Below are 14,164 nucleotides of genomic sequence, written 5' to 3'. Positions count from 1 at the left end.
ATCTTGATCAGATGGGCCAATGGGCTGAGAGGTGGCAGATGGAGTTTAATTCAGATAAATGTGAGGTGCTGCAGTTTGGGAAAGCCACTTATACACTTAATAGTAAGGTCCTGGGGGGGTGTTGCTGAACAAAGAGACCTTGGAGTGCAGGTTCATAGCTCCTTGAAAGTGGAGTCACAAGTAGATAGGATAGTGAAGGTGTTTGGTCAGAGTATTGAGTACAGGAGTTGGGAGGTCATGATGTGGCTGTACAGGACATTGGTTAAGCCACTGTTGGAATATTGTGTGCAATTCTGGTCTCCTTCCTATTGGAAAGACGTTGTGAAACCTGAAAGGGTTCAGAAAAGATTTACAAGGGTTGGAGGATTTGAGCTATAGGGAGAGGATGAACAGGCTGGGGCTGTTTTCCCTGGAGCATCTGACCCAAAACCATCCGGGCACAAGGTTGTGGGTTCAAATCTTATACCAGAGACTTTCAACACTAAAGCAAGGCAGACCACTCCAATGCAGCACTGAGGGTGAGCTGCACTGTCAGATTTTCCATTTCCAGCTCAGACCTTGAATCAAGTCTGTGATTGCCATTCAAGTGGATGTAAAGGGTCCCCATTTTGAAGAAAAGCAGGAGAGTTCTCTCTGGTGTCTGTGTCAATACTTAACCCTCAGCGAACACATCACAAAAACTGATGATCCGATTATTAATGCATGACACCACCGAACACATAGTTTAACTTTTGTTCCCATTCATTCGTGGATTGGGGTGTCACTGGCCATGTCAGCATTTATTGCCCATCCCAGAGGGCAAATAAGAGTCAACCCCATTGCTGTGGATCTTATAGCATTCCCAGCTACCTTCACCCCCCTCCCCTCCCCCCAGCCCCACCCCACCCTCCCATTTCTCTCTCAGCCCCCTTGGGCACCCCTACATTCCTGATGAAGAGCTTATGCTTGAAACGTCAACTCTCCTGTTCCTTGGATGCTGCCTGACCGACTGTGCTTTTCCAGCACCACACTTTTCGACTGTGGATCTGGAGTCAACATGCTTTCTTTCCATAAAGGACGTGAGTGAACCAGTTGGGTTTTTCCAACAATCAACAATGGTTTCATGGTCATCATTATACTTTTAATGTCAAATTTTTATTGAATTTAAATTCTATGTAGCAGGAATTTGAACCCAAGTCCCTGGGACATTACCTGGGTCTCTGGATTAGCAGTCCAGTGATGATACCATTAGGCCATTGCCTTCCTCTAATTGGCTGCAACATGCTTTGGGGCATCCTATGGTTGTGAAAGATGCTATTTCAATGCAAGTTCTTACTTCCCTTTCTCTACTGGCACTTTGGTACCATGAAAGACTCTCTTTTTCAACCCTGTCCCTTGCCTGAGGTTTGGTGACCCTCAGGCTAAATTGCCACCAGTCACTTCTCTCTAATGAGAGCAGTCGCTGTGGTCTGGTAAGACTATAGCGACACAACAACAACTGCCAGGGGCTGTGAACTCTTGCCTTCATAATTTGGTTTCCTTTCCCTCAGGGGACTCAGCATGGAACCTCACAGTACATGACGTCGGATGGTTATAAAGGCCTATCATATATCTCAAAAAACACCCCAAATTAGAAAACATATTGCTTATTCTTTCAAACATGTGGGTGTTGAGTGCTGTGCTAAGCTGACAGAAAAGATGTGTTGAGGCTTGGGACAGATTAGATGTGATCTTGGGGACGAGGGATGAGGAGCTGAATTGCCAACTCCTGTTCTATTTCTTAAATTCTTCCTAATTTGTGGGAGTCCTAGGTTAAAAAACCATCATGTTTTCCTACAAAGGCTAGTGTCAGATTAACATAAGTGCATTCTCCTCTAAAATTTACCTAGACATGAGCATAATCCACTTTCTGAAGGCAGACCACACTATTACTATATTGCACTGTGACGATTAAATGGCCAAAGGTCAAAACATGCTTCTTTGAGCAGGGAAATACAATTGTTACCCTAGTCATCCCTTGACAGGTTCATATTGTATACCTGCCCCCCGGTCTGCACTTTGAAGATGATCGCTGACCTTTTACATTAACCAGTGGTGGTTACAGAGGTCAACAGTTCTATAGATCCCTTCAGAGAAATGTCAACCATGTTAGTATGCAACTGGAGTCACACGCCCCTTAAAGATGACCGTTTTCCATCCATCATGGATGTGACTGATAGTAGAAAATGGGAATAAATGTCACCATAGAGCCCATCGAGTGTGGTTCACAATTCAATATGATCATAGCTGCTCCTCTAAATCAATGCCACTCTCTCTCAAACCTTTGACATCAAGATCATCAAGAGCACTGAAGCCTGGTGACTCTTTGTGAGCTCTCTACAGCATATCTTATTCTTACACATCTTACAATCGTTTTGCTCTTTTAAAACTCAATTCTAAGTCTGTAAAAACTACTAACAATATTCTCTCTGTAACATTGCATTCTTAACTCTGTTACCCTAATGCACTCTGTAAGGTATAGAACATAGAACATAGAACAGTACAGCACAAAACAGGCACTTCGGCCCATGATGTTGTGCCAAAGATTGCTCCTAATCTAAAACAAAATAACCTAACCTACACATCCCTCAATTCACTGCTATCCATGTGCATGTCCAGCAGTCGCTTAAATGTCCCCAATGACTCTGCTTCCACCACCACCGCTGGCAACGCATTCCATGCATTCACAACTCTCTGCGTAAAGAACCTACCTCTGACGTCTCCTCCATACCTTCCTCCTAATATCTTAAAACTATGACCCCTCGTGCCAGTCAATCCTGCCCAGGGGAAAAGTCTCTGGCTATTGACTCTATCCATGCCTCTCATTACCCTGTAAACCTCGATGAGGTCACCTCTCTTCCTCCTTCTCTCCAGAGAGAAAAGTCAGAGCTTAGTCAACCTCTTTTTGTAAGACATGCCCTCCAGTCCAGGCAGCATCCTGGTAAACCTTCTTTGCACCTTCTCCAAAGCCTCCGTATCTTTCCTATAATAGGGTGACCAGAACTGGACACAATATTCCAAGCGTGGTCTCAGAGCAGCAGCAAGACCTCACAGCTCTTAAACTCGATCCCCCTGTTAATGAAAGCCAAAACACCATATGCTTTCTTAACAACCCTATCCACTTGGGTAGCAACTTTGAGGGATCTATGCACTTGAACACCAAGATCCCTCTGTTCCTCCACACTGCCAAGAATCCTGTCTTTAATCCTATATTCAGCATTCAAGTTCAACTTTCCAAAATGCATCACTTCGCCTTTATCTAGGTTAAACTCCAACTGCCAATTGTCAGCTCAGCTCTGCATCCTATCTATGTCACACGGAAGCCTACAATAACCCTTGATATATCAACAGCACCTCCAACCTTTGTGTCATCGGCAAATTTACTAACGCACCCCACAACCTCCTCATCCAAGTCATTTATAGAAACTACAATGAGGAGAGGCCCAAGAACAGAGCCCTGCGAGACACCACTCACCACTGACCGCCAGGCAGAGTATTTTCCATCTACAACAACTCTCTGCTTTCTGTCAGCCAGCCAATTTTGAATCTAGATAGCCAAATCTCCCTGTATCCCATACCTCCTGACTTTATGAATGAGCCTACCATGGGGAACCTTATCAAATGCCTTGCTGAAGTCCATAAATACCACATCCACTGATCGACTTTGTCGACCTGTCTCATCACCTCCTCAAAGAACTCAATAAGATTTGTGAGGCATGACCTGCCCCTCACAAAGCCACGCTGACTACCTTTAATCACGTTATGCTTTCCCAAATAGTCATAAACCCTATCCCTCAGAATTCTTTCCAAAATCTTGCTGACCACAAACATAAGACTAACTGGTCTGTAATTGCCAGGGATTTCCCCATTCCCCTTCTTGAAAAGTGGAATAACATTTGCCTCCCTCCCATCTTCTGGTATCTCCCACGGAGAGTGAGGAAGCGGCTTATTTACCTCCTTTCTCACTTCCTGGAGCAACCTAGGATAAATCTGGTCTGGCCCTGGGGACTTAACAATCTTAACCTTTGCCAAAATTTCCAGCACATCAACTTCATCAATCTTGACCTGGTCAAGCCTGTTTCCCAACTCCTCAAAATTCTCATTCACAACGAGGTCCCTTTCTTTAGTGAAAAACTAAAGTGAGAAACTCATTTAGGGTTTCCCCTATCTGCTCAGACTCCACACACAAGTTCCCTACATTATCCCTGATCGGCTCTACCTTCTCCCTGGTTATTCTCTTATTCCCTAATCCTTCTTGCCAAACATTTTTCGTGCCCCCTCCTGGCTCTCCTCAGTCCATTTCTGAGCTCTTTTCTAGTAGGCCTGTAAACCTCTAAAGCTGTGCTAGATCGATGCTTCCTCCACATTATGTAAGCTGCCTTCTTCCTTTTGACGAGAAGCTCCTCTGTTCTCGTCATCCAAGGCTCCTTAATCTTACCCCTTCTTGCCCGTCTCAGAGGAACAAATTGTGCATCACTCACAACAACTGCTCCTTAAATAGTCTCCAGATGTCCGCTGTGCCCTTTCTGTGGAACAATTGCTCCCAATCTGTACTTCCCAACACCTGTCTGATAGCATCATAATTTCCTTTTCCCCAAATAAATATCTTCCCTTGGTAACCGCTCCTTTCCCTCTCCAAGGCTACGGTAAATGTGAGGCAGTTGTGGTCACTGTCACCAAAGTGTTCTCCCACCGCGAGATCTGACACCTGTCCTGGCTCATTGCCGAGCACCAAATCCAAAATGGTCTTTCCCCTCGTTGGTCTGACTCCTTACTAGGTAAGGAAACCCTCCTGAACACACCTGACAAAAACAGCTCCACCCAAACATCTGCACTAAGGAGGTTCCAGTCAATATTGGAGAAGTCGAAATCACCCATAACAACAACCCTGCTCGATCTACATTTTTCCAAAATCTGCCGGCCTCTGAGTTCTTCAGTCTCCCTCAGGTATGATCTGTCTGTACAGCATGCAAACAAAACGTTTCACTCTACCCAGGTACATCAAAGACCTCTTTAGTGTCTAGAAAATTATTTCTCTCTTAAACATATTCAGTGATTTGGCCTCTGTGACAAATGTATCAATTTTTGGCTCTGGAGCCCAAAATGGCATAAATTGGGATTTATTTAATCCAACAGCTTCACAGTCCCTTATAAATTAAAGAAGTCCTCAAACTGTTCCAGTGGGATTTAACCCCATTACCTTTGCTATTCCAATGACATAATCACTAGTAAATTCATCATAGTCTCAGATCTGATAGAGAGATGTGACTGGTGATTAGCTTAACCTGAGGGTCACCACAATCAGCTGAATGATAAGATTGAGATGGCCACACTTTTTTGGTGACCTCAGCTGGTATGCAAATGGAACGTGTGCTGTAGGGCAATGGATGACAAGTCAATCATCCAGGGCAACTAGGTTACCAATCCTAAGCCAAGTTAGCTGGACAGTTGGCTTACAATGCCAAGTGACGCTAACAGCGTGGGTTCAATTCCCACACCGGCTGAGGTTACCATGAAGGACTATCCTTGTGGACCTCTCCCCTCGCCTGAAATGTGGTGACCCTCAGGTTAGACCACCACCAGTCATCTCTCTCTCTAATGAGAGAGCAGCTCTACAGTCCTCTGAGATTATGGTTACTTTACGTACCCTTGCACCATGTTACTGCTGAACCAAGTGAGCACTAACACTGGATATCTAGCACATTAGGAACTAACCCATCCAAAATATTAGCTATTTTATCGTACCTTATTTATTTCGCAATTCAAAACATGTTATTTTTTGGAATGGCAGAGTAAATTTAAAAGGAAGATCTTCTATAATTACTGCATGCCTTTTGAGTGTTGGCTTGGCTTGTTAAAACTGAAAAAGCATGCAAAACATGGAGATGGAATAGTAATTATTGTAGAACAAAATGACCTCACAATAAAATACTATTTGATTTGGTGAGATTTAATTTGTTAATGCTGATAGCTAAATAAACACGCAAAAAAATGCCAGGCTCCGAACTTGACATGTGAGATATTCCTGTGTTCAAAACAACATTGCTGTTGGTGATATGGAGGTGCCAAAGTCGGACTGGGGTGGACAAGGTCAGAAGTCACACAATGCCAGGTTATAGTCCAACAGGTTTATTTGAAATCACAAGCCTTGGTAGCAATGCTCTGAAAGCTCATGATTTCAAATAAATCTGTTGGGCTATAAAGCTGGTGTCTCATGACTTCTGACACTGCTGTTATGTCATCAATATCTTGTTTCTTTTTAAAGGAAGGATTAATTTCTGGGTAAAACCAACCTACCCTCTACTTCGGATGAATTTGCCTGCAGTTGCCCAATTCCAACTTTAAACCTTACAGATTGGAGGTCGCAATTGATAGGTTTGTTTTCCTAACAGTGACCAAAGATTTTGCACGTGTCCTTTAAGAAACTCTTTAAAACCTACCTCTTTGATCTAGCTTTTGTTTACCTACCCGTTACCTCCTTTTGTGGATGGGAGTGAAATTGCCCATGTTTTTGCTCATTTGGCCTAATATTTCCCTTTTTGTTGTGCCTCTGAAAGGGCCTTGGGAAGTTCCATCACTTTAAAGATGCCTAATATTTGTTGCTGTTCTGTGTAGCATAGCAACATGCACTTCCCAGCATGCCTCTTGTCATTCTTACAGGTTAAGCTGCCCTCTTTCAGAAACTCGCGCGATTTTGTAAGTGAAAACTCATGAATGAAAACAGTAATCATGAGACATTGTTGGGATGGTCACCTTGGATAATTGTATCTACCAGTGCTTCCTATGTGTGTGGGAAAACTGGCAAAAGAGAAATTAATTTCACAGGAATATTTTAAATGTTATCAAATCCTCCATCCTAACACTCATTAAACAGATTCAATTGGCTGATCTGACTGCATTCCTGAAATCCATATTGCTACCTACCCTCAATAACCTTTCATCCCTTTGCTTAATAAAAATTCAAATATGTCTGCCTTAAAATTGTCTGGAACCATTCTGGGAAATCTATTCTGCAAACTCTCAAGGATTTCATATCCTTCCTAAAGGCTGGAGTTCAGAACGAGACCCAATTTACCAATCGTTGGCTAACCAAAGCTTTGAGTTCAGCATAACATCCCTTATTTAGTGAAGTCATCTACTACACTTGCTGCTCACAATGTGGTCTCCTCTACATTGCGGAAACGGAGTGGAGACTGGATGACCGCTTTACAGAACACCTATGTTCTTTCCACAAAAAAGACCCTGAGCTTCCAATTGCCTGCCACTTCAATACATCACACTGTTCCCTGGCAACATCTCAGGCTTGATGCAGTGCTCCAGCGAAACTCAGCACAAGCTGGAAGAATGGCACCACATTTTCTGTATGGGAATTTCACAGCCTTCTGGATTCAATATCCAGTTCAACAACTTTAGGATTTGAGACACCTTCTCCCATGTCCTTACCCCAAACCCCCACACACATTGGCCTTGTCATCACATGGTCTCCTGTTACACACAATCCATTGTTAGCCACTGATTGTTCCTGTTAGTAGTTATTCATTCTCCCAGACTAATCGTTACTTACTCCTTTGTCTGTCCAACTGTTCTTATCTCTCCTAGGGCTCTATCACTTACTCCTTACCTCCCGGCCCATACCCTATCTTCTTAATTAAAAAAAACAACTTTTCCGAGCTACCATCAGTTCTGAGGAAGGGTCATGGGAATCGAAACAGTAACTCTGATTTCTCTCCACAGATGGCGCCAGACCTGCTGAGCTTTTCCAGAAAAGAAATCTTAACTACATTACTGACATCTTAAACTATGAAAAGCGATGATGTGGAGATGTCGGTGTCGGACTGGGGTGGACAAACTCAGAAGTCACACGACACCAGGTTATAGTCCAACAGATTTGTTTGAAATCACAAGCTTTTGCACTTCACCTGACAAAGGAGCAGTAAGCTTGTGAATTCAAATAAACCTGTTGGACTATAATCTGGTGTCATGTGGGTTCTAACGTTTTACAAAAAGCAAGTATAACTAACAGAAACAATTTCCTCTGATGAAGCAATCTAAAGCAAATTCACCAAAGTTCCTCAGACAGCACCTTCCAATCGCTTCCATCTCGAAGGACAAGGGCAGCAGATACTTGGGAACACACTACCACCTTCAAGCTCACTTCCAAACCACTCACAATCCTGACTTGGAAATATATCACCGTTCCTTCACTGTCGCTGGGACAATATCCTGCAATTTCCTCCCTAAGGGCATTGTGGGTCAACCGACAGCAAGTGGAGTGCTGCAGTTCAAGAAGGCAGTTCACCACCACCTTCTCAAGGGGGCAACTAAGGACAGGCAATAAATAGGGACAGCCAGTGATGCCCACATCCCACAAAATTGTATAAATTATAGAAAAGGAATGTAGTATTAAAATGAATGGCCATTTAGGGGGGAAATTAGGAATCACATTTTCCATGCTGAGAGAAGTTACAATCTGGAATTTATACCCATAAAAGGCGTGGAGTTTGTAAGATAGAGAGTGAAAGAATTTTGTTAGGCTAGGGTAACTTGGAGTGGAAGTGGGTAACACAGGTGTAGAGAAGCTATGAACAAACTGAATGCTGGAGGAGCAGATGCTGCACATTGTCATTCTTTGGAAAACAACAGCATAGTTAGATTTAGCAAACTCCAGCGTAACACTGAGGGAGTGCTGCACTGCCTGAGGTACTGTCTTTTGCGTGAGAACACAAACCAAGGCCAAGTCTGCTGGCCAATGTTACTCTCTCAACCACAATCATAGAAGTGGTTTATCTGGTCACTGCGACATTGAGAGTTGTGAGAATTTGCTGCCACACTTCTGACATTGCGGCACTAACTACACTTCAAATCTGCTTAATTCTTGGTGTGCACTTTGGGACAACTGACAGTCACAGAAGGCATTATATAAATGCAAGTCTTTCATTCTTTCAACAGTTGATGAAAAATAATAACTTCGATCCTCATCTTTATGGCTTTGCAATGTAATGTAGAAATCTACATCCATCCAGTAAGAACATAAAATGCTGGCGGGTTGGAAATATTTGTGGAAATAACATTTCAGGTAAATGTCCTTATGTCAGAACTTGACCTAAAGTGTTAGCTGTTGTTACTCTCGTCACAGATGTTACGTACCCTGCAGAGGATTTGCAGTATTTTCTGTTTTATATAGGCAGATCTGCTAAACCTGCACTGACTCAGCACCTTTTAGCCTTCTGATAGTGAGAAGCCTCTTGGAGATGCCATAACACATGATGAAGGCTGAGGAGATGGAGGTAGCCCAGGTTCTTTCAGCCTGCCTCATGAGGACTTGCCCCTCTGTATAGATTGTAGGTACATTGGTTTTCTGCAGGAATGTTCGTGAACATTAGGAATGTTCTCGGACGGTAGGAATGTTTGCGGACTCTGGAAATATTTCTGGACTGTAGTAATATTTGTCGACTCTGGGAATATTTATAGGCAATTTGAATGTTTGTAGACTCTGAGAATATTTCTGGACCATTGGAATATTTGACGGCTCTTGGAATACTTCTCGACAATAGTAATATTTGTAAAATCTGGGAATAATTATGGACAATATGAATGTTTATGGACTGTAGGAATGGTTGTAGAATCCGGGATATTTCTGGACTGTCATAATGTTCAATTGACTGCAGGAATGTTTGTGATTTCTAGGAATATTTATGGACTATAGGAATGTTTCTGAACCATAGGAATGTTCCTTGACTGTAGGAAATGTTGTGGACTCAGAATATTTATGAACTGTCAGAATCAGAGGGGAAAGAGGATGACAGCAGAAATGACTGATAAGAAGTTGGAAAATGTACCTGGACTCCCAGGACCGGGCAATGGAGACTTCTTGGCACTCGCTGCTGACGGTCCATGTCTTTTTAAACCTGTTGGCTGGGTAAGGGAGGGTTTCGGAGACACTGGAGGTTTAACAGGTCTTTTTGTCTCCCCGTCTGAAACGTGGGAGGCGTGCTCTCCGCTGTTTCTTCGGGGGATTTCTCCTACAGTTAAGAAGCTCGGATACGTCTCTCCTCCTGTCATGTCCGACACCGGCCTTCTCTTGATAGTTCCTGTGCCATTCTGAAGCATCGCGTGGTGATGGGCCTCTGGAGGAGATTCCAGTTGATCCTTCTCCCTGGTTTTTGGACGCCGCTTGACGGTATTTGACTCTGTTAAATGGAAGGCCATGACCTCCTGCTGCTGGGTCGGTCTGGGCTTCCCTCTGCGTTTCAGTGTGCTCGTGAGTTCGAACGCGGTGAGGCTGGAATACTGTGGCCTCACGGCCTCGGAGTTGACCTGGAGGTGGGGTAGACATTCTACGCCGTTGGTTTTCAGCGGCTGGCGAGGCCGTTGCTTGATGGTCAGGTTTCCTTCCTCGGCGAAGGGCAGGTTCTCCGAGGAGCTGTTCCTGGATGATCCGGTCGGATCCACCTGAAGGCGGTCGGCGGGCCCCTCGGCTTCAGGCGCAGGTTTCCCACCGTTGGCTCGCTCCTTCTTGGCAGCGACGATCAGGCCCGTGACGGGTCCGCTGATGGTCCGCCTTCGGTTGATCACCTCGCCGTCCAACCCGATGGCGTCGCGGGACCTGTCGAGGGGCCCGCGCTTCACGGTGGCTAGCACGGTGGCCACTCTGGAATGTTCTGAGCTCACTGGCTGCACCATTGGGCCGTAGGTGCCGCCTGTGCCCTTTTCTGCCTTGAACGACCGGTGCAGGGTGAGGGCCCGAGCGCCGCCGCCAATGGACGACATTTCCAACATAGCGGCGATGCTCTTTACGCTGCCGACGCTGCCCGTCTCCACAGTTCCCCCAACGTCACTGGCTCTCCGCTGCTCCTTAAGCCTGGCCTTGGTGTCAGGATCCTTGAGGCTGCCCATCTCCTTATCCTTTGGCAGGTCGTCGCCCAGGTTGGTGCTGGATATGGCCGAACTCGACCGTTTCGGGGGCGGCGGCGGTGGCCCTTTCTTCTTCGGCCTCAGCGCGAACGACTGGCTACGGTTGACGTTTTTGTCCGCAGCGGCTGAGTGCCCCCTGACCGAGTGGCTGCGGGCCACGTGCCTCTGGATCGTGGCATAAGGCCCAGCATCGGGCAAGGCCAGCTCGTCCTTCTCCTGCTCGCTGTCAGACATGGCGTAGCGGCTCACGCTGTGCGCCCGCTTCTTTGGTCTCGAGGGGTCTCCCTCGGAATCGTCGGTGTGCGGAGGGAGGCAGAGCACGGGGACGGAGACGGGCAGCACAGGGACGGCCTGCGCCAGCGGGCTCGACGTGTGGCCAGGCGCCGCTGACCCCTCACCTTCCACGGGCTGTGGGACCACGTAGGCGAATCCTCGGTGGGTGGGCGACTGGGGCAGAGACCTCGGGGACATGGGCCGGTCTGTCTGCAGGAGCTGCGGGATGGGCTTCACTTTGGCCGTGGCCTGAGGGACATTGAGGGTCTGCGGAGAGGAAGGCCTGGGCTTTGTGGGTGTCTGCGGCGGGGTGAAGGTTGACATCGACACCAGCGCTTGGTGAGGGTGACAGAAGGACTCTCTTGGCTTCCCGGGTGCAGGTGGCACACTCGCTCTTTGAACCCCTTGCCGGTGACTGCGCCTTGTGGGACCGACCACTTCTGTGATGATGGATCGTTGGCTGGGGCCATCGAGGTTTTCCTGGCTTTTGGACAGGGCTGCCTTTTGCAGCTTGCTCCCTCCTCCTGCTCCTTCCTGAGCTGTGCCATTTGGCTTTACCTTGGCACCGCTGCTGCTGTCACTCTCCTGGATGGCCCCATCTGGTTGGTAGGCAGTGCCCTCTGCACCAGGTCCAGCGTGGTTGGCTTGCTTCGGCTCAAGGCCATCCTTCCCATCTCCAGCACTGGTCATGGCAACTTGCAGCTCGTTGCTCAGCTCACTGTCCTGGAAGGTAGACATCTTGGGAGACTGGCATTCAGCATTTTCACCCTGAGGAGATTCTATAGCCACAATTTCCAACGACTGGGGGGCTTTCTTCTTCAAGGTGCCAGACTCATAGCGGGTAGCTCGCTGGATTTCTGCCAGCTTCTTCACAGCGAGCATAAACTTCTTTTGATGACCTAACAGAATTTTTAAAAATACAAACAAGTTAACTCCAAAATGACAACTTCCAATTTTCAACAATGATTCAACACAGGACAGGCTTCGCAGGAAATAATACTGGTTGAATACTGTTTTGAAACACTGAGTGCTTCTCTCTCTTTCTTTGTCTCGCTCTCTCTCCGTGTCTCTCTCTCTGTCTCTGTCTCTTTCATTCTCCCTCAGTCTGTCTCTGTCTCTCCCTCTCTGTGCCTCTCTCTCTCTCTCGCTGTCTCTCTCTCTCTCTCTCTCTCCGTGTCTCTCTCTCTGTCTCTTTCATTCTCTCTCGGTCTGTCTCAGTCTCTCCCTCTCTGTGCCTCTCTCTCTCTCTCTGTCTGTCTCTCTCTCTCTCTCTGTGTCTCTCTCTCTCTTTTTCTCTCCCCATGTCTCTTTCTCTGTCTCTGACTCTTTCATTCTCTCTCAGTCTGTCTCTGACTCTCCCTCTCTGTGCCTCTCTCTCTCTCTGTCTGTCTCTTTGTTACTGTCTCTGCTTCTGTTACAACTTTGAATTTATCTTGAACTTATCCTCAGGAATGATGCACTTTTGAAAAACAGTACGTTTCACGAAACCATGACATAAGAAAGTAAAGCTTTGATTTTGCTTTTCGATCTGAAGCTAAAATATTTTAGGCAGGTCCAAATTTCTTTGTTTTCCATATTGTTTCAGTTTTAGGTGGTTTTGTAATTTGAGTCCATTGATTGTACTTTGACCATTATCTGCTTTGAAATAGGGCACTTTGAAAATGACAGAAGTGATGCACGAAATCGTTGTTTGAACAGAGAGTCTGATTGGTTGACAATAATTGGGTTAGTGCTAGGTAAAAGGAGCAGACAAAGGAAACTTCACACAATTGTATTTGAGGTATTTAAACACTAATACTCAGAGGGCCAGAATTCAAACCAATTGCGACCCAGTCCTGGTTTAAATAGAACAGCTAAATATTCTGCAGATCTACTTTCATCGGTTTAAATGACTCCTCTTCATATTGTAACTTCACACTGTCTGTAACTGCACCCTGTAATTGCAATCTGTCTCCAATTGCAACCTGACTGTAACTTACCTGTAAATTGCAAACTGTCGTAAATTCAGCCAGTTTGCACATCAATCTGTCTGTGACTGCAGTGTGTTGGTACCTACAACCTAGCTGGAACTGTAACCCAAGTTGTAATTGTAAATCCATCTGTAACTGCAATCTGTCTGGAGCTCCACCTTGCCTGTAATCACAACCTGTCAGTAATTGCAAGTTGTCTGTAGCATCAGCTTGTCAGTATCTCCTCCAAGGAGGGGTCATAGCATGGACTGGTATTGGAACACATTTGTGAACATGATTCAGGCAAAACTGTTAAAAATCACAGTGTTGCCAATTTGTTTCCTTTTTAATCCCTAATTCACACTGATTAAGAACATAAGTGCTCAAGGTCTAGCAAACAATAATGTGATAATGACCACATCATCTGTTTTAATTATGTTAGTTGAGGAATAAATAATGACCACAACACCAGGGAGAGTTTGACTCATCATGACAGTGAAATGTTTCCAAACATTTCAGAAGGAAGACTTGAGGGTCCTCATGAAGAAACCTTCAATTTAATATTTTGTCCAAAGGCTAGCACCTTGGGCAGTGCCCTAATCCTAACCCTAATGCATGAGATGCCCCATTGGCATTACTGCACCTTTACCAGCTTGCACTTTGAGTGAATACCAATAGCAACAAAAATTTGAGCTGAACGGTGTAGACAAATCTGACTGAGAACCTATGGAATGACCCACTCCTGGAAGGTCCATAAGACCATAACATATAAGGGCAGAGTTAGTTCATTCAGCCCATCGAATCTGCTCTGTCATTTAATCATAGTGGATGTGTTTCCCCACCCCACTCTCCTATCTTCTCCTTATAACGCATGATCACCTTACTGATCAAGAACCTATCTATGTCTCTCGTAAAGACACTCAATGACTTAGCCTTCTGTGGTAATGAGTTCCTCAGATTCACCACCCTCCAACTGAAGAAATTCCTCCTCATTTTAGTTATATGGGGTT

The 14,164-nt window shown here is 45.5% G+C and overlaps 1 protein-coding gene across 9 annotated transcripts in view; it reads right to left on the bottom strand.

Moving 5' to 3' along the window:
• Positions 1–14,164, bottom strand: part of caskin1 (CASK interacting protein 1) — a 647,172-nt gene that overhangs the window by 13,684 nt on the left and 619,324 nt on the right. For all 9 annotated transcript variants that reach the window (XM_043711208.2, XM_087997968.1, XM_043711209.2 and 6 more), the window contains one exon: positions 9,858–12,104. In XM_043711208.2, the coding sequence (XP_043567143.2) occupies positions 9,858–12,104 (2,247 nt within the window). The remainder of the gene's footprint in view (positions 1–9,857; positions 12,105–14,164) is intronic.

Source organism: Chiloscyllium plagiosum, unplaced genomic scaffold (assembly GCF_037043375.1).
Source record: "Chiloscyllium plagiosum isolate Xiang-an unplaced genomic scaffold, Cpla_swu_hap1 HiC_scaffold_20, whole genome shotgun sequence".
NCBI classification, from domain to species: Eukaryota; Metazoa; Chordata; class Chondrichthyes; order Orectolobiformes; family Hemiscylliidae; genus Chiloscyllium; species Chiloscyllium plagiosum.
The sequence above is the reverse complement of the archived record's forward strand: the minus strand, read 5'-3'. Positions and strand labels throughout refer to the sequence as shown.